At 48.9% G+C, this 26,829-nt stretch overlaps 3 protein-coding genes across 3 annotated transcripts in view; 2 read left to right on the forward strand and 1 right to left on the reverse strand.

The window, feature by feature from the left end:
• Positions 1-4,512, forward strand: part of LOC130117290 (E3 ubiquitin-protein ligase RNF43) — a 128,506-nt gene extending 123,994 nt beyond the window's left edge. The window contains exons 5-9 of the mRNA XM_056285500.1: positions 1,358-1,459; positions 2,264-2,434; positions 2,547-2,649; positions 2,760-4,259; positions 4,402-4,512. Coding sequence (XP_056141475.1) covers positions 1,358-1,459; positions 2,264-2,434; positions 2,547-2,649; positions 2,760-4,259; positions 4,402-4,427 — 1,902 coding nt within the window. The 3' untranslated portion in view covers positions 4,428-4,512. The remainder of the gene's footprint in view (positions 1-1,357; positions 1,460-2,263; positions 2,435-2,546; positions 2,650-2,759; positions 4,260-4,401) is intronic.
• Positions 4,513-7,175: 2,663 nt separating this feature from the next.
• Positions 7,176-19,754, reverse strand: hpda (4-hydroxyphenylpyruvate dioxygenase a). Its single transcript, XM_056284974.1, has 14 exons — positions 19,679-19,754; positions 19,414-19,440; positions 19,020-19,082; positions 17,440-17,544; positions 17,285-17,327; positions 17,092-17,174; positions 14,138-14,227; positions 13,911-14,017; positions 10,973-11,050; positions 9,490-9,652; positions 9,288-9,359; positions 9,000-9,122; positions 8,789-8,905; positions 7,176-8,061 (listed from the first exon to the last, which is right to left on the reverse strand). The coding sequence occupies exons 1-14, from the start codon at positions 19,679-19,681 to the stop codon at positions 7,948-7,950; spliced, it is 1,188 nt and encodes a 395-aa protein (XP_056140949.1). The 5' UTR covers positions 19,682-19,754; the 3' UTR covers positions 7,176-7,947.
• A 1,919-nt stretch (positions 19,755-21,673) lies between these two features.
• mtmr4 (myotubularin related protein 4) overlaps positions 21,674-26,829 on the forward strand; it is an 84,331-nt gene continuing 79,175 nt past the window's right edge. The window contains exon 1 of the mRNA XM_056284446.1: positions 21,674-21,692. The gene's annotated coding sequence lies outside the window, so the exon portion shown is untranslated. The remainder of the gene's footprint in view (positions 21,693-26,829) is intronic.

Consider the following 26,829-nt stretch of genomic DNA (forward strand, 5'->3'; position numbering starts at 1 on the left):
CATCCCTGTAGGCACTTCACAGAACTCCCTGAAAACTGGGAACCTATGTCGGAGAAAAGAGCAAAGCAGAATAAAATCCCAGGAAGGCTAAAGAAGTCTGAGGAAACACTTGGCTAAGAGCGCCTGCACACTGCGCTCAGGAACTAAGAAATTTTTAGCTTTTAGATTTTATTTGAATCCTGATTTTAGCATATAATGCAAATGCGGGTGCAGGGACGTTGTTGCAAATGACCAGTCCAGAGGAGGTTCAGCCGGGTTGTAGTCAGAACCGGATGGAGACCTGGATTACAGGTCCCACTGGCCCTTGGTTATGAACAAATTTGGGTCTTTCCGCCTCAGCCGTGCCTCACATACTTGGGAATATGTCGGAAATTTCACATAATTACAAGACTGGGCAAAAGTCACCCCTTTAGATTAAATATTGACTATAAATATTTAAATTTAATATTTAATTTGAATATTTAATTTAAATATTGAATATAAATATTACAGTTTTCCTTTGCCTTTCTCCCACAGTGGATTTTCCTTTATCACTTTAAATCATCACCAAACACTAAAATAGATTTAAAAAACAAAAAAAAAAAAAAACAGCAGGGCATCCAGGTAGCGTAGCGGTCTATTCCGTTGCCTACCAACATGGGGATCGCTGGTTCGAATCCCTGTGTTACCTCCGACTTGGATGGGCATCCCTACAGACACAATTGGCCGTGTCTGCAGGTGCGAAGCCGAATGTGGGTGTGTGTCCTGGTCGCTGCACTAGCGCCTCCTCTGGTAGGTCAGGGCGCCTGTGTGGACTGGGGGGACTAGCGTGATCCTCCCACGCGCTACGTTCCCCTGGTGAAACTCCTCACTGTCAGGTGAAAAGAAGCGGCTGGTGACTCCACATGTATCGGAGGAGGCGTGTGGTAGTCTGCAGAGGGGGTGGAGCAGCGACCGGGACGGCTAGGAAGAGTGGGGTAATTGGCCGGATACAATTGAGGAGAAAAAAGGGGGGGGGATCCAAAATTTTTAAAAAAGACCTCATATGATTCCATATGTTTACTGAAGTCAAGGTAGACTAATGTGAAGTGGACTAAAATGGATTGATATTACATCCCAGTGTATGTACAGCGAGGAAGACCTTAAAGCCACTCCATGTGAATTTCTTCATCCACCTGCTCAGGGGACTGACTATCTGTCGCTGACGGGCCTCAGACCCTCGTCACATTTAATAAAGAGGACTGATGAGTCTTCAGCTTGTCTGTAGACGGCCGGGTTTTACTGCTTTCCCTCTCTCGACGTCATCAAGTGGGATACTTTGTGTTGTGTGTACACACGACTGGTAACAATGTAACTCTTCTCCCTTCTGCCTCTCCAGCCCCATTATGACGTGGGTATCCTCCTCACCATAGTCCTGGCTATCCTGACCATCGTCCTCATCTTTGCTTTCCGCTACAAGTGCAAATCCAACAGAAGCTGGGTGAGTGTGGTCTGGCGGTGGTCTGGGGTCTGGAGAAACAGGCGGGGGGCTGAAGGGTCGCTGGTTCGAGTGACTGATGAGTGACGTGCTCCTTTTGAGATGGGGGTTAAGCAAGGCACTTAGATCACAATACAGTCACACACACTCAACAATTGTTTAATTAAATGAAGCTGAAAGCTGCTGCTTGGGTAAAGCTATGGATCTAGCTCAAAGATGTTAATCGTTTTGTTGCTCGCTACCAACACAGGGCTCGCCGGTTCGAATCCCCGTGTTACCTCCAGCTTGGTGAGGCGTCCCTACAGACACAACTGGCCGTGTCTGGGGGGCGGGGGGGAGCCGGATGTGGGTATGTGTCCTGGTCGCTGCACTCGCGCCTCCTCTGGTCGGTCGGGGCGCCTGTTCGGGGGGAGGGGAGGGGGAACTGGGGGGAGTAGCGTGATCCTCCCAGGCGCTACACCCCCCCGGTGAAACTCCTCACTGTCAGGGGAAAAGAAGCGGCTGGCGACTCCACATGTATGGGAGGAGGCGTGTGGTAGTCTGCAGCCCTCCCCGGATCAGCAGAGGGGGTGGTGCAGCGAACGGGACGGCTCGGAAGAGCGGGGTAATTGGCCAAGCACAATTGGGGAGAAAAAGGGGGTGCGAAAAAGGTTTTGTTACTCACTGCCCCACACCTTACAGCTCTGGGCAGCTGAATCCACTGAGCCTCTATGTTGCACGTGTAGTAGTACTCGTTGTAGTACTAGTAGTAGTACTAGTAGTAGTAAGGTATATCTCTGAATATGCCCTCTCATTTTGCACATGCAGGACTCGGTGCATCAGCAGACCATGCGGGCCATCAGCCGCCTGGAGACCAAAACCTACAGCGCTCAAGGCTGCTCAGGGTCACAGCGCCACCATGGAGAATGGGGCTCCGCCAGCAGCTCCAACTCCGGTCCTGTCTGCGCTATATGTCTGGAGGAGTTCCAGGACGGACAGGTTATACGAGAAAGCTAGAGCGACAAGACATCAAAATTAAACAGGACACATTAATAATGTTTTGTGTTTGCGTTTCTAATTCTTCCCTGAATTTCTTCGTTGTCCACCCCAGAACGTGAGGATCATCTCTTGTGCTCATGAGTTCCACAAGGACTGTGTGGACCCCTGGCTGTTACAGCACCGCACCTGTCCCCTCTGCATGCACAACATTATGGGTAATAAGTAAAACCTGGCCGGGATCTCTGATGTGACGAACTTGTGTCCTTTCCACACATATTGAAGTTGTGTGTCTGTGTTGTCTGACTGTGGTTGTGCTCCACAGGAGGAGCGGAGCGCCAGCCCCAGAGAAACAGACTCCAGCAGACGGCAGAGCACAGCCAGGGCTTTCTCCACCCCCAGCCTTACAACAGCACACACAACCATCCTTTCCCCCAGCACATCATCCCCTTCTCCATGAGGCCCCACTACCCTCGGGGCCCCTCCGGGCCCTATCCTGCCCTCGGCCACTACAGCGGCTCCTCTCCTGTCGACACCCAAACGCTGCATTTCCTCACCAGCAGGCCCCTTGGCCCCAGCTGTGGCTACCACCTTCCTGCAGAAGGGAGGCCCAACAGGTTTGGAGCCAACTGCCGGCCCTCTACTCACCACTACACCCCCCGGCGCCCCTGCTACAACTACCGAGCGTCCTGTCTGGCCCAGCGCAGCGCCTCCAGCTCCAGGTTACAACACACAGCATCCTCCACCCCACAGGCCCGCGGCACAACAGCCCGCAGCCGGCAGGATGAGGGCAGCTGCTCTGGTGGCAGCTATCGCACCGAGCGCAGCGGCTACTTGGCCGATGGGCCGGCCAGTGACTCCAGCTCGGGGCCGTGCCACGGCTCATCAAGCGACTCGGTGCTCAATTGCACCGACATTTCCTTGCAAGGAGTCTACGGCAGCTGGTCCACATTTCGTAGCTCTCTGAGTAGTGACTATGATCCGTTTGTGTACTGTGGGCCAGGCCCCGGCCATGCCCCTCGCAGGAACAGCCTGGAGGCCGGAGCTCATACCCGGCCAAGGTCTCTGGATTCTGTGGTGAACAAAGCAGGTTGCCCTGAAGAGCAGCCACAGACTGTGTTCAGCCACATTCACTTCCACCGCCACAGGCACCATCACTATGAGGAGGGGGAGCACAGCCAGGGCCCGGGCAGGGGCTCCGACGAGGAGCAGGGAGCCACTGCTGCCACGGGGTCCGTTGCCCCGGCTCTAGGGAAGGACTCTTCCAAATGCCCCCTCAAGCACAGCCCGTGCCCGTGCCCTAAGACTGTCCCTACAGAGAGGCCCGGTCCCGGGTCAGAGGGTCAAGAGAGTGCCCCCAGCATAAACCCAGGACCTCCTGTCCTGGTGCCCCCAGTCCCCCTACAGATGCAACCTGCCTGCTGCCACCAGGGCCATGGACACCCCCACAGGAGGAGCGGGCGGCTGGCTGGTTGTGTGCTTGATGGCCCCTCAGTTCGTTTTCACCAGAGCCTGGACCTCCAGGATGACTGTAGCATCCACATTCATTACGATCAGGGCCCGGGCTATTGTTGCCCCCCTCCTGACTTGCCTCCTGCTCTGCTACCCGTGCCCCTCATTCTGGACTCTGCAGGCATGGAAGACTGGTCCTACTGCAGGGGGGCCCACGTGATGTGGCCGAAGCGGGTACAGCAGGCTCACTCGGAGCCCCAGCTCCTGGGGCCCGTGGCCTCCATCGACAGGCCGACTTGCAGCTTCCACCGCAGCCCCAACGCCGACCGCAACACGGACGTTCGCTTATACTGCCAAACTTTGCAACACAATCAGGGTGGGTGTCCCACACCTCCTCCTTTCACCTTCACCAATATGAAAACTGCCTCAGACGGAAGCCGTGACATTACATGTGTGCTGCGTTGTCCATTTTCTTCTGAGTATTTGGGAGGTAACTGAGGCTGTTTTTGTGTCCACAGGATCAGAGGAGGAATCTGGTGTGTGAAAACTTGACGCATCCCCAATATCACGCTGCTACACAGGAGCCGGAAATGGACAAGCCTATTATCGGCCATCTCTCTCTCTCTCTCTCTCTCTCTCTCTCTCTCTCTCTCTCTCACATCTTCCGAATAATTCCACAGCATCGTCTTTGTTCAGACTGTTCCCCTGCCTCTCCCTAATATCAAGACTCTATTATTATTATTATTATTACTGGGAAAAAAAAACATGTTAAGATACTGAATCAGATATCAATGGGCAAATTTATCAAACTTTCACAGAAAATCCACATCCGTGAACCGGCACAATGCTGCAATGGTAGCGTAATACCGCACATAAATTTTTACATATCGATTTGTCTCAGAAAAAAAGAAAGACGAGATGTTTGGAGACTGGGGGGGGGATGCTGAGGAAATAACTCACACGTCACGAAGGGGAAGTCTGTTTTTTGTTTTGTGTTTTGCCTCGTTTCGTGTCGATTCTAGGAAAATGTATTTCACCATCGACACGACGCCGTCACAAGTTTCCCGTGCGCCTTAGTGACGACTAGCGAACGGTTCTTGTTTAGGGTCTGACCCCCTCATGAAGTGAGATTCCCTCTCTACATTGCTCATTCAGAGACAAAGGAACTTGACTTATTTTAGAGGTACTTATTTTGCTTGTTTGATTTTTTTTTGTTTTTTTTTGTCTCCATTTGCTGAGTTTCGGCCTCAGCCGAGAGCGTTTCTCTCTACCCTACCTCAGCTCAGATTCCAAAATATGTCCTAGACATGGGGCCCTTAATGGTACTGCTGTAGTGATTTGAATATATTTCGCCTTAACCATGTAGCTCCTGTAAACGAAACTAGAAGTTCTCCTCTTGACAGTCTGACTTATCCAAATGTCCAAACAGAGAGGATGGTTCTCTCCTCAGCCCTTCAAACAACCAGCATTTAGAGCCGGGGCGTGGGCCTTGTATTCATTATTTCAATAATGGCAGCTGTTTTCATCGCATTTTTTTTTTTTTTTGTCTGTAATTTTTATTTTCATCTTTAAAATGAACTGGTTTGACTGAATTATGTCATCGTCATTGCAAGCTATTTTACCCCTCTCGTCATTTCTCTTGCCAGTAGATACTTCTTACATTGACCTCAGCGCTGCAGGTGGAGGCAGAGCGAGGGGGTGAGCACCAAGTGTGTGAGTCGAGCTCAGGAAGAACATTGACCGTGTTCCCTGTCATCCTTGTCTAGTTCCCCCCCCCCATCCCATCCAGCCCCGTGCCGTGTCGCGTCCTCCGACAAGGACACGCTTCCCCTGTCGTCTTCCCAGCGGTTAAAGCTCTGCTGAGGTGCTTTTAATCATCGCAGCCATAAAGAAAAAGACGTAGTGACTATGTAAAACCATAACTGGAGAAAAGCCATGCTAGGCAGACTTCCACGACATGTGTTGTCTTGGCAGCGGTTCAGCGGCGGCTCAGTGTGCTCGAGCCGCACTTTCCCATGATTTCTGACTTTAACGGGCGGCAAAAATGCCCGAGGAGCATCAAACACTGGAAAGATAGAGAATCCATGTTCAGTCAGGGTAAATGATTCCCATATTCTTAAAGAAAAAAACAAAAAATTAGTATGGAGCGATAAATGTGCGTCGTTTCTCCCCGATGTTGTGCTCGGAAGCATTTAAAGGAGGATCCGCCTTCAAGCAGAAACCCGGTGTGGCTTCTGCTTTTTTTTTGATAATGCTCATAATAAAGACGGACGATCACCTCCGGAGGCTTGACAGCTCAGATTCCAGGCTTTTGTCTGCGGGCTCCCCGGTTTCCTGCGCTCCGCGTTAGCCGCTCTGGCACTGTTGGCGGCCTTTACACAGAGAATGTGGCCGCTGCAGCTTGCCAAGAAAAGTGCCTTTTGTCTACGGAGCTGGCACCCCGTTTCATTTCAAGGAGGCCTTCCCAAATAAGTTTCATTCACACTGCTCACGTTACAGAACGCCAGGTCACATGACCAGCTCGTTCTTCGGGAGTTTCATTCGTGGTGGGAAAGAGCTCTCGGGTGCGGAGCGAGCAGGATGTCCTAGAAGTCCACGGCCTGGCTGGGTAAGCCTGACTGGTGGTTCGAAGTAGTCTATGCTATCTGTATACCCTACGTGCCTTCTCGCGTTCACGATGGGGCGACGTGCCGGCCGGTCCTGATCCAAAAACCACCAAGTTCTCCGTCATCTAACCAAAGAAGCAAAGCCTTGACTACAGAGAACTTAGCATTCGCTCTCCATCCCCTTCCCTTGAGTCTCGGACTATTCGGGAAGTGCGTTGGCTGTCGGGAAAGCGCGTGTTAGGGGCGAAGAAGAAGAAAGACGGTTTTGAGTCAGAACTGAGGAGCGCCAACTGAAACCTCTCATGCCAATACCTCACGCTGAATGTGTCTCCAAGCAGTCCTCCAGCAAAGATATCGGGTTCGCTCGTCTCCGCTATTTATTGTGCCCCGAACGGTCCCCTCGACTGAGCTGAAAATGACTGAATGACGTATATATAGCACTTTGGCTTCAAAAGGTTTTGAACTTACGGAAAAAAGAGAACGTCGACGCTTCCACCGAGCTGAAACAATCCCACATTCATCCAAACTAAACGACAGCATGGCAGAATAGCCGATGCCATTCATTCATTCTCTCTCTCTCTCTCTCTCTCTCTCTCTCTCTCTCTCTCTCTCTCTCTCTCTCTCTCTCTCTCTCTCTCTCCTCTCTCTCTCTCCCCCCCCCCCCACCTCTGTATTTTTTTTTCTCTTCAAGACTGAGCTGAAACTGCCTTTTCTAATAGAGTACAGTCCCTCCAAAACGTCATGGGATGTGTCAGTATATTTTGGATACTTTGTGTACAAAAAAAGAGAAAGATAAAAACAGAAATGAAATAGTGTTGTATTTTATATATAATAGAACATTTCAATATGGTGACACATCACTAATATATTTATTTACTAATATATTTATCCATACTGTCCAGGTTTTGAGAACGGGGGGTTTCTGTATAGAGTGTGTCTATATGAAACTAACCAGCGCCATCACAGATGTATCAGCCTGGCTTCATTCCAATTATATGCAAATAAATTATTTTGAAATAAAAATCTGTGTGTCGCGTACATTTCTGCGGGTGGCGATGAGAGGTGGACGGTGCCGTGAGTGCTGATGCGTTGTTTGCAGATTTGTGTCGGGTGTCGGACCTGCGAGGCCTCGTTTGAAGATGGGTAGCTGTTTATTGCATGTGTGACACAGTTGCACGTTGCAGTAGGTCAGACGGCGTATCGGGCCCTCCGGTGCATATCCCCCCCCCCACCCCACCCCACCCCCACCCCCCGCGTGCCAGAGTGTGCGACCGTGACTTTTATGCAAAGGGCCAAACCAGAGCACGGGGGGGGAGGGGCTGATGGGAGCAGATAACGCCGGCTGACTGTTACAATCTGTATAGGCATACAACAACATGTGTACAATGTGGTCTAGATGATCCGGGCCCGTGAAAGCCGCACCCGCGTGAAGTGTTGGCTTGGCGGGAGGCTGAGCGCTCAGTAGAAGGCTTTGGGCTGTCCCTCCGGTGTCAGCGCCGTGAGGTTGCCCCTGGCGTCCTGGTCCTTCTCGATAGCCTCAAATAGAGACTTGAAGTTCCCCGCCCCGAAGCCCTGCAGAGAGAACACACAGACCCAGATGGCTAATTACCCAGAGATCTGCCTTCTTCGATGTCACCTGTCATGGCTCTGGGGGACCTTCTCACGGACACCGTTTCAGAGCCTAAGCCTCCTTTGATGTCGGATTATAGACGATGGAGAAATCCTCTAGGGGGGGGGGGGAGAGGGGTCCTCCGCCCCCGGTGGGAAGCTGCAATGGTGAGGGGGCTCCCAAATGAATCGTGTCAATATTTTCACGGCTAATCAAAAGATCGAGTGTTGGCGGTTGCTCGAGAAAGGCTCTTTGGCGTGGCCGAGATTCAGCTTCTGGCTTTTCTCGCAAGACACGGGATCCCGCACCGCCAGGCTCCGGCGAAGTGCCTGAGAATGACGAGGGGAGGCCTGTCCCGACAAGCCGGGATGGGGCTAGGTGTTATAAATTAAGTGCCACGGGGGGTGGGGGGGTTGGGTGGGGGGGGTGCAACCCAATCCAGAGATCCTTTTAATCTGAACGCGTGATGGATTTACTGGGCCTTCACAAGCAGGCCCCAGCCGGGCTCTCGCGCTGGGTGGGAGCAGCAAACAGGTGTTGAGGCCGCCCCGCTCTGCCTCTTTAATGGGGGGGGGGGGGTGATGAGGAAAGGGAGGCTTTCCTCGCTTGGCGGGTCTTGTAAAACCCAGCGACGGCACCAAGACGTGCCTGGCTGGCTGGGCTTTTTCGTGTTTTTTTGGAAATACTTACAAAGTGGTTTTGCCTCTGGATGACCTCCAGGAAAAGGGTGGGCCTGTCCTGCACGGGTTTGGTGAAGATTTGAAGGAGGTAGCCCTTGTCGTCGAAGTCCACCAAAATTTTCAATTCCTTCCCACAGGCAGAAACAAGCAGAAACAAATGAATCAATGCGTGGCGCAACATCAGCGACGAGACTGAAAATGTGCCGAAGATGCGTCCTCACCTGTAAACGGTCCAGGTCCTCCTTCACCTGGATCTTGGCGGTCTTGAGTTTCTCCCGCAGGCTTTTGTAATACGTATCCGGAGCTGAGAGGAACTCTACCCCGCGGGCTCGCAGGTTCACTATCTGTCGAGACACAAAACGGGAAACACAAGAGGAGTTAAGACCCTGCCGCGGCCCGGCCGGGTGGAGGAGGCCGCGTAAAGATGGAGCCGGACTGCCTTTCGGTGACGAGCGTGGGTTAACGAGCGCTCCCTAGGGCATTCGTTTAATGGCGACCGGGCGGCTCACCGACGGGATGATGTCCGGCGTGTTCAGGGCGATGTGCTGGACCCCGGCCCCCCCGTTGTACTCCACGTACTCCTGCAAGAGAGGGCGACACACAGCAGCAGCGCATTGTTGGGGGGGGAGGTTGTCGCCGGGCAAGCGTGGTGGTGTAACGGAGAGAATAAAAGCGGGTGGTGTAATGGAGAGGGTGGAGGTAAAGTCAGACCTGGATCTGTGACTTCTTCTTCCCAGGCGCGGGCTCGTTGATGGGCATTTTGATCGTCTCCTCGTAGTTGGTCATCACGGTGGAGCGGAGGGAGCTGTACTGGGTGTGGATCTGCTTGTCATCTATTGACCAGAAGCGGTGGAACATCAAACACTTCTGGTACCTGGAATTCGTGGGGACGAGCGAGTCGAGGAAAAAGGTTAAAGCAAACAACCACAACCGGCGACGGGGTCAATGAGCTGAAGCGGTGCCTCATGTGGGGCAGGCTGAAGTGCACCTCCTTTCCTCTCGGGGATGTCGTGGCTTTATGTGCCAGAAACTGTTCGTATGGCCTTGCAAGCAGCCCTGTCGTGCAAAAACAACCCGAAACAAGGAGGCTATGAGGAGGCTATGAGGAGGCTATGAGGAGGCTATGAGGAGGCTATGAGGAGGCTATGAGGAGGCTATGAGGAGGCTATGAGGAGGCTATGAGGAGGCTATGTAGACATGAGCTTTTCTCACTGAAGGGCCGAGACTGTAGGTGGAAGTGGAGGTCTCTCTCTCTCTCTCTCTCTCTCTCTCTCTCTCTCTCTCTCTCTCTCTCTCTCTCTCTCTATATATATATATATATATATGTATATTTATCTACTCATATATTTTCGTAATGTGTGTGTGTGTGGTGTTAGTGTAGATAGCGGGACCGAAAACTAAAGCACTTATGATCCTAATTCTTTTTTTGGAGGTGGTAGGTATTGTCTCAGAGAGTAAGGGGAAAATCCCAGACAATTAAAATTATGCATAATTATGCATAAATATGCAAAATATGCATTTTTCTAAAAAATCGCTAAAAACCACTTTTCTCGGCATTTCAGATGATTCTGAGCATTTTTGATTTTTTCACCTAACATGTTTTTCTGGGACCCCCCCCCCCTTAACCTGGAAAATGTGACCCTCTCCCCCTTTAATGTTATTGTGTATGCAATGTCATGTATGTGAAATATGCTCGGTGACCATCGTCTACTGCTTGCCATTTAGCCCCTTTCCACCCCCCACTTGAAGTGGGGTACCGCTACATTGTAGCGGGGTTCTTCTAGTATATATATATATATATATATATATATATATATATATATATATATATATAACGTTTTTTTCCAAAACCGTCAATGGTGTTGTTCCTGTATCTGTGTTGATATATATATATATATATATATATATATATATATATATATATATATAAATACTGCACCACAAAGAGTTAGTTGGAAAAATAAATTGCTATATCAGTTTTATGGACTATCAGTACTTAATTAGGGCCTACGTTTCAATGCTTCTGGTACCCTCCCTGGCTTTCAGCACGTCTGGGTGGATCGACTGGAGTAACCTGGGGCATGTTTGCTTGTCCTTTTGCCCCGTTGTGTTTGCTGTGCCAGCCATGTGTGGGCAGGCGGCTGGGGAGGGGGGGAGGGAGGGAGGGAGGGAGGAGGAGGGGGGGTGTGCTTACCAGTCCGACACTGGCACCATCTGATCATCTGGCTGGTTTCCCACAACGTGATCGATGAAGGCCAGACCTGCGGGTGGACTGCACAGAGAAAACAGGGGGAAAGTATGGCGTTTCTGCACCGCCGTTCCCTAAAGCGAGCACGAAGTGTGAGTCACATGTGGTTAGACTACGTTACCACGGCTACCACAGATTGTGTAGATTACAGCGAGGCCGCACAGGCCACAACGTTGCTGTTCGTGAGCACCGGAACTTAAGAGATTTGTGACTTCGTACTCAGCGAATTTGGGGCCCCGCGTGTCCGCCGGGGACCTGTAAAAAGGGCGCCGCCCGTACGTTTGGGACCGTCTCCTATGGGAAGGCCTCGACCCAATGCAAGGACCCGACCTCTTTTTTCGAGCCTGCCCTGTGACCACCCCGCCTCGCCCCGAGGCCGAAGTCGTTTTCCCGTTTGCCGAAACCGCAGCTCGTCACTGTCCCCCTCCAGTCTCCATCGACCAATGGGAACGGGTGAGGGGCGGGGCCAGAGAGGAGAAATAAAAGCAAACAAATCCAAATGAATCAACAAATAGTGTTGACGACACCCTTGTTGATTTAATATGGGTTTTGTATATCGTGACAACACGAGCGAAGGGAAAGCGGGGCACATTTCCGCTATTGTAAAACTTGTCTCGTTGTGTAGCATCTTCTGTCGAGCATCTGCTCTCCTCTCCGGTCCTGCGTCGCACAAAGAGCCACCCACGCCCGAGCTTCAGCACCAGCACCCACACCGGTGGGGTGGCTCTCTGGAGGGGGTCTCTCTCTGGTGGACACAAGGCCTTACTCCACATGGGGTCACAAGGCCGGAGGCCCGAAGGCCACGTTTACCTCCAGAGTGGCAGGCAGCTCATAGCAGCGGGGACATGATGGGATCATTCATAGAGACTCACAGGGGACCGAGTTGTTGTTATGCTAATATTTCAAATCTAAAGCCGTGCAATCCTTTTTTCTTTTCTTTTGAAGGTGGACCAGCAAACAACGAGGAAGCGGCTGAGTTAGCTCCTTTTCATGTCAATGTATCGTTCCGGGCGTGGGAAGATGGCGGCACGGATTCATGTTTGCGTCTTTGTCCACGTCTGCGTCTAAGTTTGCCTTCGTTTGATGGCAGGGAGCAGTGCGCTGGATCGGCTGGGAGAGCCCGGTCTGCCGCCTCCTGTGGGCCCGGGGACCACGGCCTTGCCTGGAGCTGCGCCCGAAGAGGTAACACTGAGAGCGGTCTGACAGGAAGCGGAAGCGGGGCAGGCTAAGCTAACTGCTAGCCCATGCAGACCGGCAGCTCCGACAGTCATCCTGGCTGGCCTTCGTTTAGATATATGTGTTAGTGTGGATATATGTGTTAGTGTGGATATATGTGTTAGTTTGGATATATGTGTTAGTGTGGATATATGTGTTAGTTTGTGTAGATGTGTTAGTTTGTGTAGATGTGTTAGTTTGGATATATGTGTTAGTTTGGATATATGTGTTAGTGTGGATATATGTGTTAGTTTGTGTAGATGTGTTAGTTTGGATATATGTGTTAGTTTGGATATATGTGTTAGTTTAGATATATGTGTTAGTGTGGATATATGTGTTAGTTTGGATATATGTGTTAGTGTGGATATATGTGTTAGTTTAGATATATGTGTTAGTGTGGATATATGTGTTAGTTTGGATATATGTGTTAGTTTGGATATATGTGTTAGTTTGGATATATGTGTTAGTTTGGATATATGTGTTAGTGTGGATATATGTGTTAGTGTGGATATATGTGTTAGTGTGGATATATGTGTTAGTTTGGATATATGTGTTAGTGTGGATATATGTGTTAGTTTGGATATATGTGTTAGTTTGGATATATGTGTTAGTGTGGATATATGTGTTAGTGTGGATATATGTGTTAGTTTGGATATATGTGTTAGTTTGGATATATGTGTTAGTTTGGATATATGTGTTAGTGTGGATATATGTGTTAGTTTGGATATATGTGTTAGTGTGGATATATGTGTTAGTGTGGATATATGTGTTAGTGTGGATATATGTGTTAGTTTGGATATGTGTGTTAGTTTGGATATATGTGTTAGTTTGGATATATGTGTTAGTTTGGATATATGTGTTAGTTTGGATATATGTGTTAGTTTGGATATGTGTGTTAGTTTGGATATATGTGTTAGTGTGGATATATGTGTTAGTTTGGATATGTGTGTTAGTTTGGATATATGTGTTAGTTTGGATATATGTGTTAGTTTGGATATATGTGTTAGTTTGGATATATGTGTTAGTTTGTGTAGATGTGTTAGTGTAGATATATATGTTAGTTTGTGTAGATGTGTTAGTGTAGATATATATGTTAATTTGTGTAGATGTGTTAGTGTAGATATATATGTTAATTTGTGTAGATGTGTTAGTGTAGATATATATGTTAGTTTGTGTAGATGTGTTAGTGTAGATATATATGTTAGTTTGTGTAGATGTGTTCGTGTGGTTTGGATGTGTGTTCTTGTCTTTGTGTTGCACTGCCGAGGCCTGGGGGAAACCACGTTTCGTTCCATTTCGTGTCCGGAAGTGCATGAGAGGAAACGACCGAGTGTTTCTGCTTTCTGGGAGGACATGTGGACTCAGCGAGGACACCAACCGATGCTGCTCATACAGGTGTCTTGTGAATGACTGACGTGTCCGGCTGACGGTCACGTGGGCTGTAGGACACCCGGACCCCAACTCAACGCCGAGCTGTCCCATGGAGGGCGCTCCGAAAGCCCACCTGCACCCTTACTGGGCGACATGGATGGAGATGCTGTGCTTCTAGCTCTGTTAGGTTGTCCCGTGTTGTTGTTGTTGTTTGTTGTTTTAGTAAAAAAAAACACATTACCATAAACAAGCGGTGAATCATAACAGTACACGTGTTGGATAGGTCATAAACACTCACAGTTTGGGTAGCAGAGGGTCCCTGAAAAGCGGCTCTTTGTAGCCCGGTAGAAACCGACCTTTGTAGGGTCCCAGGTACTCCACGAGCGTATGTGTCGTGTCTCCATACTGGGGACGGACAGCCGGACGTTAACTCACTCGACATGTTACACGCTGATTTACGTAGGTCTTTAAAACGTGCCCCCTGCCACCACCACCACCACCCCCACCCCCCACCCCCCGACTCACCGTTTGAACGACGGCATACTTGACGGCCCCGGAGGGGTCCTGCTCCACCCAGGGTTCTCTGACGACCACCGCCCCCCGCTCCTTCGCCGTCTGTCGGTGGATTGGTATTTGGAACGAGATAGGAAACCGTCGCTATTTGCTTTAAATGCGTGACGCAATGTTGGCTCTGTGTGCAGTACTTCAGAGATAGCTCTCCAGTAGACCTGCGACCCCCCCCCCCCCCCCCGGCCGGCTGACCCCCCCCCCCCGTCTGACCCCCACCCCCCATCCCCCCCACCACCCGTCTGACCTTGGCTGAGGAAAACAACCGTCACAAGGCCTTATTTCTAACCGCTAGTTCACAAACACACATGCTGGAGAGCACGCACACACAAACACACACACACACACACACAGTGAGACACACAGAGCGAGAGATACAAAGACACACACACAGTGAGACACACAGAGCGAGAGATACAAAGACACACACACAGAGCGAGGGAGACACAAAGACACACACAGAGCGAGGGAGACACAAAGACACACACAGAGCGAGAGAGACACAAAGACACACACAGAGCGAGAGAGACACAAAGACACACAGAGCGAGAGAGACACAAAGACACACACAGAGCGAGAGAGACACAAAGACACACACAGAGCGAGAGACACAAAGACACACACAGAGCGAGAGAGACACAAAGACACACACAGAGCGAGAGACACAAAGACACACAGAGCGAGAGAGACACAAAAACACACAGAGAGCGAGAGAGACACAAAGACACACACACAGAGCGAGAGAGACACAAAGACACACACAGAGCGAGAGAGACACAAAGACACACAGAGCGAGAGAGACACAAAGACACACAGAGCGAGAGAGACACAAAGACACACAGAGCGAGAGAGATACAAAGACACACACAGAGCGAGAGAGATACAAAGACACACAGAGCGAGAGAGACACAAAGACACACAGAGCGAGAGAGACACAAAGACACACAGAGCGAGAGAGATACAAAGACACACAGAGCGAGAGAGATACAAAGACACACAGAGCGAGAGAGATACAAAGACACACAGAGCGAGAGAGACACAGAGACACACACAGAGCGAGAGAGATACAAAGACACACAGAGCGAGAGAGATACAAAGACACACAGAGCGAGAGAGACACAAAGACACACAGAGCGAGAGAGACACAAAGACACACAGAGCGAGAGAGACACAAAGACACACAGAGCGAGAGAGATACAAAGACACACAGAGCGAGAGAGATACAAAGACACACAGAGCGAGAGAGATACAAAGACACACACACAGAGCGAGAGAGACACAAAGACACACACAGAGCGAGAGAGACACGAAGACACGCACAGAGCAAGACAGACACAAAGACACACAGAGCGAGAGAGACACAAAGACACAGAGCGAGAGAGACACAAAGACACACACACAGAGCAAGACAGACACAAAGACACGCACAGAGCAAGACAGACACAAAGACACACACAGAGCGAGAGACACAAAGACACACACAGAGCGAGAGAGACACAAAGACACACACACAGAGCGAGAGAGACACAAAGACACACACAGAGCAAGAGAGACACAAAGACACACACAGAGCGAGAGAGACACAAAGACAGAGCGAGAGAGACACAAAGACACACACAGAGCGAGAGAGATACAAAGACACACACAGAGCGAGAGAGACACAAAGACACAGAGCGAGAGAGACACAAAGACACACACAGAGCGAGAGAGACACAAAGACACACACAGAGCGAGAGAGACACAAAGACACACAGAGCGAGAGAGACACAAAGACACACACAGAGCGAGAGAGACACAAAGACAAACACAGAGCGAGAGAGACACAAAGACACACAGAGCGAGAGAGACACAAAGACACACACAGAGCGAGAGAGATACAAAGACACACACAGAGCGAGAGAGACACAAAAACACACAGAGCGAGAGAGACACAGACACACACAGAGCGAGAGAGACACAAAGACACACACAGAGCGAGAGAGACACAAAGACACACAGAGCGAGAGAGACACAAAGACACACACAGAGCGAGAGAGACACAAAGACACACACAGAGCGACAGAGATACAAAGACACACACAGAGCAAGAGAGACACAAAGACAAAGACACACATAGAGTGAGATGCACAGAGACACACACACAGCGAGAGAGATACAAAGACACACAGCAAGAGACACAAAAACACACACAAAGACACACACACAGAGTGAGGCACACACATATTGACACAGCGAGACAGACACAAAGACACACACACAGGCACACATAGAGTGAGAGAGAAACAAAGACACAAAAAGACACACAGACACACACACAGAGTGAGAGACACACACACACACACACACACACACACAGGGCGAGAGAGACACAAAGACACACACAAACTAGCACGTTCTGCTAAACTGAACTGTGACCCAGTCCCCTGCATAGCACATGCATGTGTCCTCGTTTGCCTTTTGTGACAAAGAGATAGCAGGCAGAGATGAAGATGACAAGATTTTCATTGGGAGTGATGAAGAAGGACAGGATTAGGAACCAGTATATTAGAGGGACAGCTCAGGTTGGACGGTTTGGAGACAAAGTAAGAGAGACAAGATTGAGATGGCTTGGACATGTGTGGAGGAGAGATGCTGGGTATATTGGGAGAAGGATGCTGAAGATGGAGCTGCCAGGGAAGAGGAGAAGAGGAAGGCCAGAGAGGAGGTTTATGGATGTGGTGAGGGAGGACATGCAGGTGGCTGGCGTGACAGAGGAAGACGCAGAGGACAGGAAGAGATGGAGACGGATGATCCGCTGTGGCGCCCCCTAACGGGAGCAGCCAAAAGAAGAAGAAGAAGAAGTCAGGCAGAATATGTTAGATAGCACACATCTTTACATAACATCCACCAAAGCTCCTCGTCATCACTGTTACCTTGATCAAGTAGTCACAGTCTTCCACTTGGAAAGCAATGTCCTTCACCCCGTCCCCATGTTTCATCAGGTGTTCTCCAAACTCTTAGGGGGGGGAGGGAATATAGCCATCATGAACACAAACACACAACACACAGATAGTGTTTCTTTGTCACATAAGTTGTTCCGAAGTCGTTTTCGAAAGGAGGACTTGCCTTCGTTTCCTGGATTCAGGGGAGACTGAAATACGAAGACTATCTGTGAAGTAAGAAGAGGGTCTCGAGTTATTCGCTGGACTTGTTCGGTACTGGGTGTACGTTCGAGCATGTAGCAGGGCTTTGCCACGGCATGGGATGTATGAGCTGCACACCTTGTCCTGTCTGATGACGTGGGACACCACTTCTCTGCTGCCCGTCTCCAAACCCTTGTAGGCCATGGGCTCGAAGCCCATCTTATCACAGTAGAACACGGCTGCCTAGGAAACGAGTGGACGGTGTTAATCATGAGGAGGATGTGGGCATGTGTTGCATAAGGGTCATAGGGTCACCCCTGAGAGCAGGATAAGCAGTTTGGATAATGGATGGATGGATGATCAGAGCGGTTTATCTTTTTCAGTGTGCATACAGTCTTGTCTGCATAGGCAGAAATCCCTGGGGGGGGCACGACCCCTCCCCCCATCCTGGGAAAAATATAATATACCCCCCCCCCCAATATTTCGCCCCTGGTTACAGCACTACTTTCGGGAATTGCGCTTGAGAAAATGTCATGTAATGGTCCCCCTCCAAAGTCGACATCAGATTTTCACCCCTGCTTGTCTGCATCGTCAGAACTGTCACATCATAACAGTTCCCCTGTGAGGGAAGGTTACCTACTCTGCAGTGACCTGCCAACTGACCTGTAGGTATCAAAGAAGGTCAAAATTGAAGTATTTTTTTAACATGTTGATGTACTTTATTAGCCCCCGTGGGGAAATTACGCTCTGCATTTAACCCATGCTAGCTGTGTAGCTAGCAGCAGTGGGCGGCCGCCGTGCAGCCCCCGGGGACCAACTCCAGTTCCTCTCGCCAGGCCTCGGTCAGGGGCACAGACAGGAGTACTGACCCTAACATGCAGGTCTTTTTGATGGTGGGAGGAAACCCGAGCGACCGGAGAAAACCCACCGCAGACACGGGGGGAGCGTGCAAACTCCACACAGAGCACGACCTGGGATGACCCCCGAGGTTGGACAACCCCGGGGTCAAACCCAGGACATTCTTGCTGTGAGGCGACAGTGCTAACCATTGCACCACCGTGCCGCCCAGTATATCTTATTATAGCGTATTATCTGAGATTCATGGTGTTTCTATCTACATCAGTGGTTTGCCTGTGTACCTATGCTGTATTCCTTCGTACATGGCTGGTCAGAAGCCAGGGTCAACATCCAACTGACGAAAAAGACAAGTTACAAATGACAAAAGATCCCAGAAGAAACGTGTTTGTACCCTTCATATGATTTTCAGACTTTCGTTCCAAGTTTTCTTCTGCTAAACAGAACCTTTGCGTGGTTAACATTTAATCAAACGTGCGCCATTGCACAGTAACTCATTTGTAAATATGTGAATGGCAAACGGCAGCAAAACTTCCCCCCCTGTCAAAGATTGGCCCTGCAGGAATCCTCTTTTGACCAGCTGAGAACTTACGTTGCATTACGAGGACCGTAAAACGTCACTCGATCACTCTATTTTCCTTTGTTGCATTTACATTTACAATGGGGCCTGTTCCTTACAATGTTCTCATTTCCCCACACGGAGCACTGGAGTTTGGCAATAAGCATATGATATTATAACTTCAACTAGTAGATAACATCATTTTACTATTGTTATAATCTATATATAAAAAAAACCACACCGATAATCAGTGCAGACTCGAGCTTTAAGTCCAGGACAGACGGGGCAGTGATTGGATACTGACCTGTTTGGCATTGCCCACCCAGAAGGTCACATGATGAAATCTGACAAACTTTCCTCTTTCAGGCTAAAGGCAAAAAAAGTGGAAATTATTGCAGCGTTTTAACGTTTGATTTGCTTTCTGTATCACTTTTCAACAGATTTGGACGAGTTTGTTTGACATGCTGTTTCCGGCAAATAATTAAAGGCGGCGTGGCTTTCTGCAGATTTGTGCAGTGGTTTATTTCTGTCTCGCGGCATTTAGTCACCGGTGATAATATGCATTGTGGAACATGCATTCTCATCAAAGCTACTCACAAAAAAAAGAAAGAAGAAAAGATTGCAGGTGTACAGTTACATGCTTGTTAAATGCTGCTGCCCAGATTGTGTGTGCGGTTGCAGATGTTGTCTTGTCTTACCTTCTCTTTTTTATCTGTGTAGGACGTCTGCAAAGCAAAAGACATGAGTCATTGTAAGACATCGACAACAGCTTGCCAGGTAACCCCAGAAAGACCAACTTCACAGTCTATTCATCTGTGATCAGCAAATTCCAGCTTGTTCTGTGACCACCGACAAATAACCAGTTGCACAAGTTACTGAGTTAAGGCACCGAACAACGTCCCCCCCCCCCCCCCCCCCCCCGGAGGAGCAGCGATGGCAGGCGTAAAGGCCGAGTCCCCTTACCATGTTTATGACTTTGGATGGGCAGCAATTCAACAGGAGAAAGAGCAAAATCACTGAGCGGCCTGATGCTCTTCAGATAAATAGTTATCCAGTGACCAAGTATGATTGGCCATTTAGATCAACACCCACCTTTCCGCCTCCCAACTCGTCCTTTGGTATTGATTTTCCTCTCGTTCTGCTTATTTGGGGACTTGGTGGCAGCACACATCATGAAGCAATCTCCATTAAAACGTTATCCACGCCGCCCAGGGGGCTTTTGTTCTCTCTCCTAAATTCAAATTTGCTTTATAAAGCTGGGATCTGCATTAAACCTCTAGATGGGGCTACAGTATTCCCTTCCACACACCGGCAAGTGACCCCCCCCCCACCTTCTCTAGGGCAGTGGTTCTCAACCTTTTTGGGGTCCTGGACCCCCCCTGCGTATTTCTGATCTACCCTGAGGACCCCCTCCACCTGATCTTGGGGGAGGGGGGTTGCAATTTGGTAGAAACAGTAGAAACTGCATTTTAAATTGCATTATAGCATTTATTCACTCTTTGGGGCAAAAATAAGAGCTTTCAATTGTAACTTAGATATAGTTAACAAAACAGAATTCTTATGCAGTAACTTTCAGATATGTGTAACAAAACAGAATATGTATTCAGTAACTTTCAGATAGATGTAACGAAACAGAATATGTATTCAGTAACTTTCAGATATATGTAACAACAGAATTCTTATGCAGTAACTTTCAGATATATGTAACAAAACAGAATATGTATTCAGTAACTTTCAGATATATGTAACAACACAGAATATGTATTCAGTAACTTTCAGATATATGTAACAAAACAGAATATGTATTCAGTAACTTTCAGATATATGTAACAAAACAGAATATGTATTCAGTAACTTTCAGATATATGTAACAACAGAATTTTTATGCAGTAACTTTCAGATATATGTAACAAAACAGAATATGTATTCAGTAACTTTCAGATATATGTAACAACACAGAATTTTTATGCGGTAACTTTTAACAATGCAAGCGGGAGCGAGATCTCTTATTAAAATACAATAGATTACACTTGTGAAACAGATGTAATTAGAGAAAAAAGTCCTGTTACCCTTTATAGTTTAGGTAGATAAAGGTCTCAGTCACATTTGAGTAAAATAATCCTGTTTCTATAAATGTCACAAGATCTTTTTTTAAAAGATATTTTATTTTCACGGACCCCTTGCAATTACACCACGGACCACTAGGGGTCCGCGGACCGCCGGTTGAGAAACACTGCTCTAGGGTGACGTATACTGCTCCTCGCTAAAAAAAAAAAAAAGAGAAAAAAATCCAAAATGTGTATATTTAGTTTTCAAAATATTGCTGAGTTGATTTTCAATACTTATTTTGTATGGGGTGTTCATTTCACCCTTTGTGTCAAAAATACAAAACAAAAACAGCGAAGTTGAAATGTGAGAAAGGGGGCATGGTGAACACTTAAAATGGGACGGTACAACCACCTGTGGCGCCCCGGTGCGCTCTGCGTGGGGGCATAAACACAACAGGACAAAACGAACAGCTCTTCTGCAGTCACAGAAGAGTTATAGCGTTATAGTCTTTCAGTTCCTCCTCCTAACGCCGAAATGCGAATAAAGCACGTGAGCGCCTCGCGCTCCGCAACTCATTAATCACGCCTTCTCGCGACGGTCAATAGGCGCGTGTCGCTTTTAGGTGCGTGGCCGCGCGGCGTTCGCGTGCGGCCACATTGTGCCGCGCTGTGACTTTCTATTGGTGCGCCCGTCGACGCGTGAACGCGCAGCCGCGCCCGATTGGCTCCGGGGTGGGCGTGTGCGTGTCGTTCCCGTTTACGCGGTTACCTGTTGTAGCCTCTCATTGGCCCCTACCGAGTAGTACGGCGCCATTGGTCAGAGGCGGCGGATTCGCCCCTGGCCATTGGCTGACGTATAAGTCATGGCGCATGAATGCGGAAGTCGCGGAGTCTACTGAGTCACCGTTGTATCAGCTGATTCTTTCTGAGTGAGTAAACTCGATTTCATTCTCGAAACGAAACAACTCGCGAATATTGTATTTCATGCGCGAACGTTGCCGGTGCTCTCGGCGGACGTGCGGGTCTTTACGTCGTTTGTTCTTTCTTTCGCCAATAAGTGAGTCGCGGGCTGTAAGTCGCCAGTAATTCCCAGTATTGAAGCTATCCGGTAGTTAGCATGCTAACGTTAGCTCTCTCTCACACACTCCTAACCAGCTGCCTATCTACACAGTATCCGTGTCGAGGCGAACTCAAAAAGCCTCACCCACTTTCACTTTCGCCTCGCCCGCTAGCATAACCCCGCGCAATATCGTGGCGCTTCTCCCCCCACCCGACGCGGCGTCGCGGGTCGAGCCAGCGGGATCAACGAGCCGCGCCGCCCCGGCGTTGTCTGTGCAAAGTGAGTTCGGGATTTGCGATGTCGGGGGGGTTCTGGCGGAGGGGAGACACGCGGAGGACGCGTCTCGTGGGGCCGCGAGCGTGTTGTGACTTCGGGTCCGTTTTAAGGATTCCTGCCGCGGTCGCCACCCCCCCCCCCCTTCTCGTAAGCGCCCCATTCATTCAGCCCGGGCTGTCAGCGTCGCTCCCGTGGGGGGGGGGGCTTGCGGTTATCAGCCATTTCCCCGGGGAACGCGTCACCCTGCACAATCCTGATCGATAAGCTGGAGTTGTGACGTCTTTTATGAGACTTTATCATTTCACATGTGGCCACGCCACCTCGAGTCATTATCTATGCACACATCCACACTGACATTTTGCATAGTAAGCTTTTTACAGCTTATTTTTTTTAACTGTGTTCCATCATTCACGTTTTTAAAAAACGTCCTGTGACGTCATCACGGAGCGGATGAACGTGCGCTGCTGTGCGTGGTAAAACGTCACAGCGTTGTAGCGCGTTGCTTTAACGGTGCTTGCAGTCAATCAAATTGTCTTTCGTTGCCTGCTCATAATACCATGTTCCTTACATGTTTTTCCCCCCAATATTAAACCTAAAAAAAAAGACAATTATTAATGTTTACAATAGAGCCGTGTTCCCCTCAAGTTCAACTTTATTGCCATGCTTCGAATACAATGAAATTCTCCTGCGCTGGCTCTCTCTGATTAACACAAAGGACGCACCCTACCAAAAAAAGAAGACACTACAGACCTATATCGACTATGTACACAATGTATTCATACCATTATGTACACAATATACAGTGCACGATAACACAGCAATGCAAGGCGCATCAGCTGTTCAGCCACCTGACTGCCTGTAGCAAGAAACTGCTCCTGAGATGGGTGATGTGTGATTTGATGCCCTGCTGTTCGTCCTCCTGCAGTGCTTTCCACAGCTTGTCCACCTTTTCTATACTGTACATTTCTGAAGTTGTCTACACTGTCTGACGTCAGCGGGCAGAAACCAAAATAAATATTAAAAATGGTCAGAGGCACATCTCTACGCCCCCCCCCCCCGGGGTGTAGAGACACACTTGTCTTCTCTCACACGTTGCTCTCAGCCACACAAATCGGTACTTTCCTCAAGTATGTACAGCGCGGAGATGAAGTGAAAGCGAACCATTGCCCTTTAAGAAAAAGGAAGTCTAAAATTTCCCAGCCCGGTTTCTTTTCCTTTTTCCCCGCTTCCAGTGAAATTGTATTGAAATAGTATCCGTTTGTTTTTGTCAACAGTCGTCACAGAAAATGGTTTTTTTTACAGCCTCACGATACATGTTTAGTTATCGTTGATTAAAACTACTTAAGTAGTCTGGTCCCGCACACAGAAAGAAATTGTATTACCTGGCTCTGCAATGCTTTCAGGAAGTTTAACCGCCCCGGATATTTGCAGTTTGTTGCTGTTGTATTATGTGCTGCTAGTTTTTCTAAATTGTCTCTGCTCTTGTGTAAATTTGGTCCTACTCCTCTAAATGAAATGGAGAGAGTTGGTAAAGAGCGACTTTTAGGTTATACTACAGATTTTATATGGGATGTTAGTCTGGGCCATTCTAGAATATCATATATATACATTTATATATATTTTAAATGATTCCTTTGTAGTTCAAGAAAGTTGAATCGGTCCATCTGGACACGTTTATTGAGAGAAAAATGTTTCATCACTCATCTGAGTGAACTCTTCAGTCTCAGCTGACTGCAGGTATCCCCGGGGGACCCGATCCGTGGGGTGGACCAATTTCTGGTGCAGCATGTTTTGGGGTTTGAGAGCAACTGAGACGCGGTGTTGGAAAATACGCGTGTCAACTTTTCCGACAGTCCCGCCACAACCGGAATCACCGCCGGTGTATGCTTAGACAGCGTAAGAGTACATCTGTCGCCATCTTAGAATGCTGTGATTGCAAACATTCCCCAGTCCTCTGTGAATAGTACACATGGCCGTTGTAACTCTAGTTAATGGTCATGGACATATCTGCATATGAAACTGATCGTTGGTTTCGGTTGTTATGCCATTGTATTGTTTATAAGGGTGGGGATACCTGCAGTCAGGTGAGACTGAAGAGGTCACTTAGATGAGCGATGAAACGTTTCTCTCAATAAATGTTGTGTCCAGGTGAACTGATTCACCTTTCTTCGATGGTTTCAATGGCCATGTGTACTATTCAGAGGATTGGGGAATGGTTGCAATCACAGCATTGTAAGATGGCGACAGATGTACTCTTAACCCCCCCCCCCCCCCCGGCTCAGGGATGGTCGTGTCCTCTTCACATAGATGGCCTCTTTGGCTCCCCATTCAAACCAGCGTTCCTCCCTATCAAGGATGTGCACATCCTCATCCTTGAAAGAGTGGCCACTGGCCTGTAGATGGTGTAGACTGTGGAGTCCTGGTCTGACATGTTAGCTCTCCTGTGTTGTGCCATGCTCTTGGCCAGTGTCTATTTATTTTCCCCAATGTACAAGTCACAGCAACCCTCCCAGGACTTAACAGCGTACACTATATTGCTCTGTTTGTGCCGGTGGACCCGATCCTCGGGGTGGACCAACTTCTGGTGCAGCGTGTTTTGGGGTTTGAAAGCAACCGAGACGTGATGTCAGGGTTCATGTTTTAGTGGGTCAGAAATCTACTTGCCCGAAGTCGATTTTTATTTGCCCCTATACAAATTGTTTTATTTATTAACGGTTATCAAATAACAAAGACTATAGTTAATTGTCGTATTTAATCTTTATTTAAGTAAATGAAACGTAACAAGGACACAGTGTGTCATAGATGCGTAGCAACAAACATTCTTGCATATCAAAAATGGTATGACCCATCCCCTCGGCCATCTGTCCATCCTTCTCCCCAGAGGTGAACTCATTAACTGTGAGTGATTGAACGAGTGAACTTAACCGTGTGTGAGTGAGTGAGTGAAAGAACAGGCTATAGCAGATGCTTCGCATCTAGAAACCTAATGAAACCATACAAATACTAATATTAATCGGCGCGCTCTCTGCCCTCCTGACAACCATCTTGGTACAACCCACTCCGCATCGAAATTGGCAACTGCTGGTCTTGCAATGCTAATTTTTCAACTGAAAGGTTCCTCCGCCAATCTGTTTTAACGTGCTTCATGGCACTGAAGCCACGCTCACAGGCAGCGGTGGATAGTGGGAGCAGGAGGATGAGTTCAGCCACCATCAGTAGGTTGGGGAAGCTCTGCGGCCTATCAGGATCTGTTTAAAAAGTCTGCCCATACCTTGCTTTGTTGGACCCCGGGCAGCGCTTCGATCACCACTTTGGCGTTTGGCCACTCCCAGTGCCTTGCCTGACCCCTGTCACAGCCCACCTTATCCAGTATGTCAGCAAAGTGGTCTCTGATGACACACGGCAATAGTCTGCTCCGTAACTGGCCAGGTCTGCCTCCTCTGCTCCCTTGAGTCCAACAAACTCACAGCCGCCTGAAGAATCTTTTCACTCTCCAGGTCCTTGAAAAGACTCCTCATGCTTTTGTTGACTGCATCAAGGAGTTGGCTCTTCAGTCTATCGACATAGAATGTAATTTTTAATAGTTTGTTTTAAAGGAAGGGACAATGTGCAATTAAAACATGTCACGCAGTGAACACAACTGAGTGAGCCCTTTTATGAACAACAGGCTAACTGAACTATATCAACAAATGCTCTTATTTTCCATTTTTGCTACCTGTCAAATCTGTCCCTGCGCTCCTGGCTAAAGCTGTGGAGCTGCACTGCATGGAAGTGGCCCGGTGAAGAGTCCTGAAGAAAGCCTTCAAGGTTCTCTCCAGCTGCTGAGGGCATGCGTGTGAGCATGGTTACTGCAGTCTCAAAGGCCTGTAAGGTCTTGGGGAGTGGAACATTGTCCTCCTGAAGCTTCAGACTTAGACTGCAAAGAAAAAAAACACAAAAAAACAAAACTGACCAGCTCGAAACTTTTGGATATCCTGTACCAGGACCATAAACAGGAGGTGGCCGTAGTCCTTCAAGGTCTGGACACACGGTCCAGGTAGTGTAGCAATCTATTCTGTTGCCTACCTACTCAGGGATCGCCGGTTCAAATCCCCGTGTTACCTCTGGCTTGGTCGAGCGTCGCTACAGACACAATTGGCCATGTCTGCGGGTGGGAAGCCGGATGTGGGTATGTGTCCTGGTCAATGCACTAGTGCCTTCTCTGGTCGGTCGGTCGGGGCGCCTGTTCAGGGGGCAGGGGGAACAGTGTGATCCTCCCATGCGCTACGTCCCCCTGGCGAAACGCCTCACTGTCAGGTGAAAAGAAGCAGCTGGCGACTCCACTTGTATCGGAGGAGGCATGTGGTCGTCTGCAGCCCTCCCTGGATCGGCAGAGGGGGTGGAGCAGCGACCGGGAGGTTTTGGAAAATAATGGTAATAGGCCAAATACTATTGGGGAGAAAAAGGGGGAACCCCCCCCCCCCAAAAAAAAAAGGTCTGGACACACTGCTTGGCTCTCCCGATCATGTCTGCACTGGCAAATCTGGAAAAAGCACACACATCCCAGTTGTCCGATAATGACAATACAACCCGGTAATGCAAATGCAAATTGAAAAATAGGTGAGTCTTTTGCACAACAATGCCTGGTTTCACTGGTGTTCTCCACATGTGCCAACACCACAGCATAGTCCTTCATGAGGGTCTGAAGAGCTCTCTCCATATGCGGGAGCCACCTTGCCCCCCCCCCCCAG

This window comes from Lampris incognitus, chromosome 8 (assembly GCF_029633865.1).
Source record: "Lampris incognitus isolate fLamInc1 chromosome 8, fLamInc1.hap2, whole genome shotgun sequence".
Classification (NCBI taxonomy): Eukaryota; Metazoa; Chordata; class Actinopteri; order Lampriformes; family Lampridae; genus Lampris; species Lampris incognitus.

Bases quoted from the DNA above. Each gene is read 5' to 3' on its own strand.
- hpda (XM_056284974.1), bottom strand. The intron at 19,083-19,413 runs GTAAGACAAGAC...TTTTGCCTTTAG, and splicing joins ACACAGATAAAAAAGAGAAG to CCTGAAAGAGGAAAGTTTGT. The intron at 17,328-17,439 runs GTGTGCAGCTCA...CTTACTTCACAG, and splicing joins ACGTCATCAGACAGGACAAG to ATAGTCTTCGTATTTCAGTC.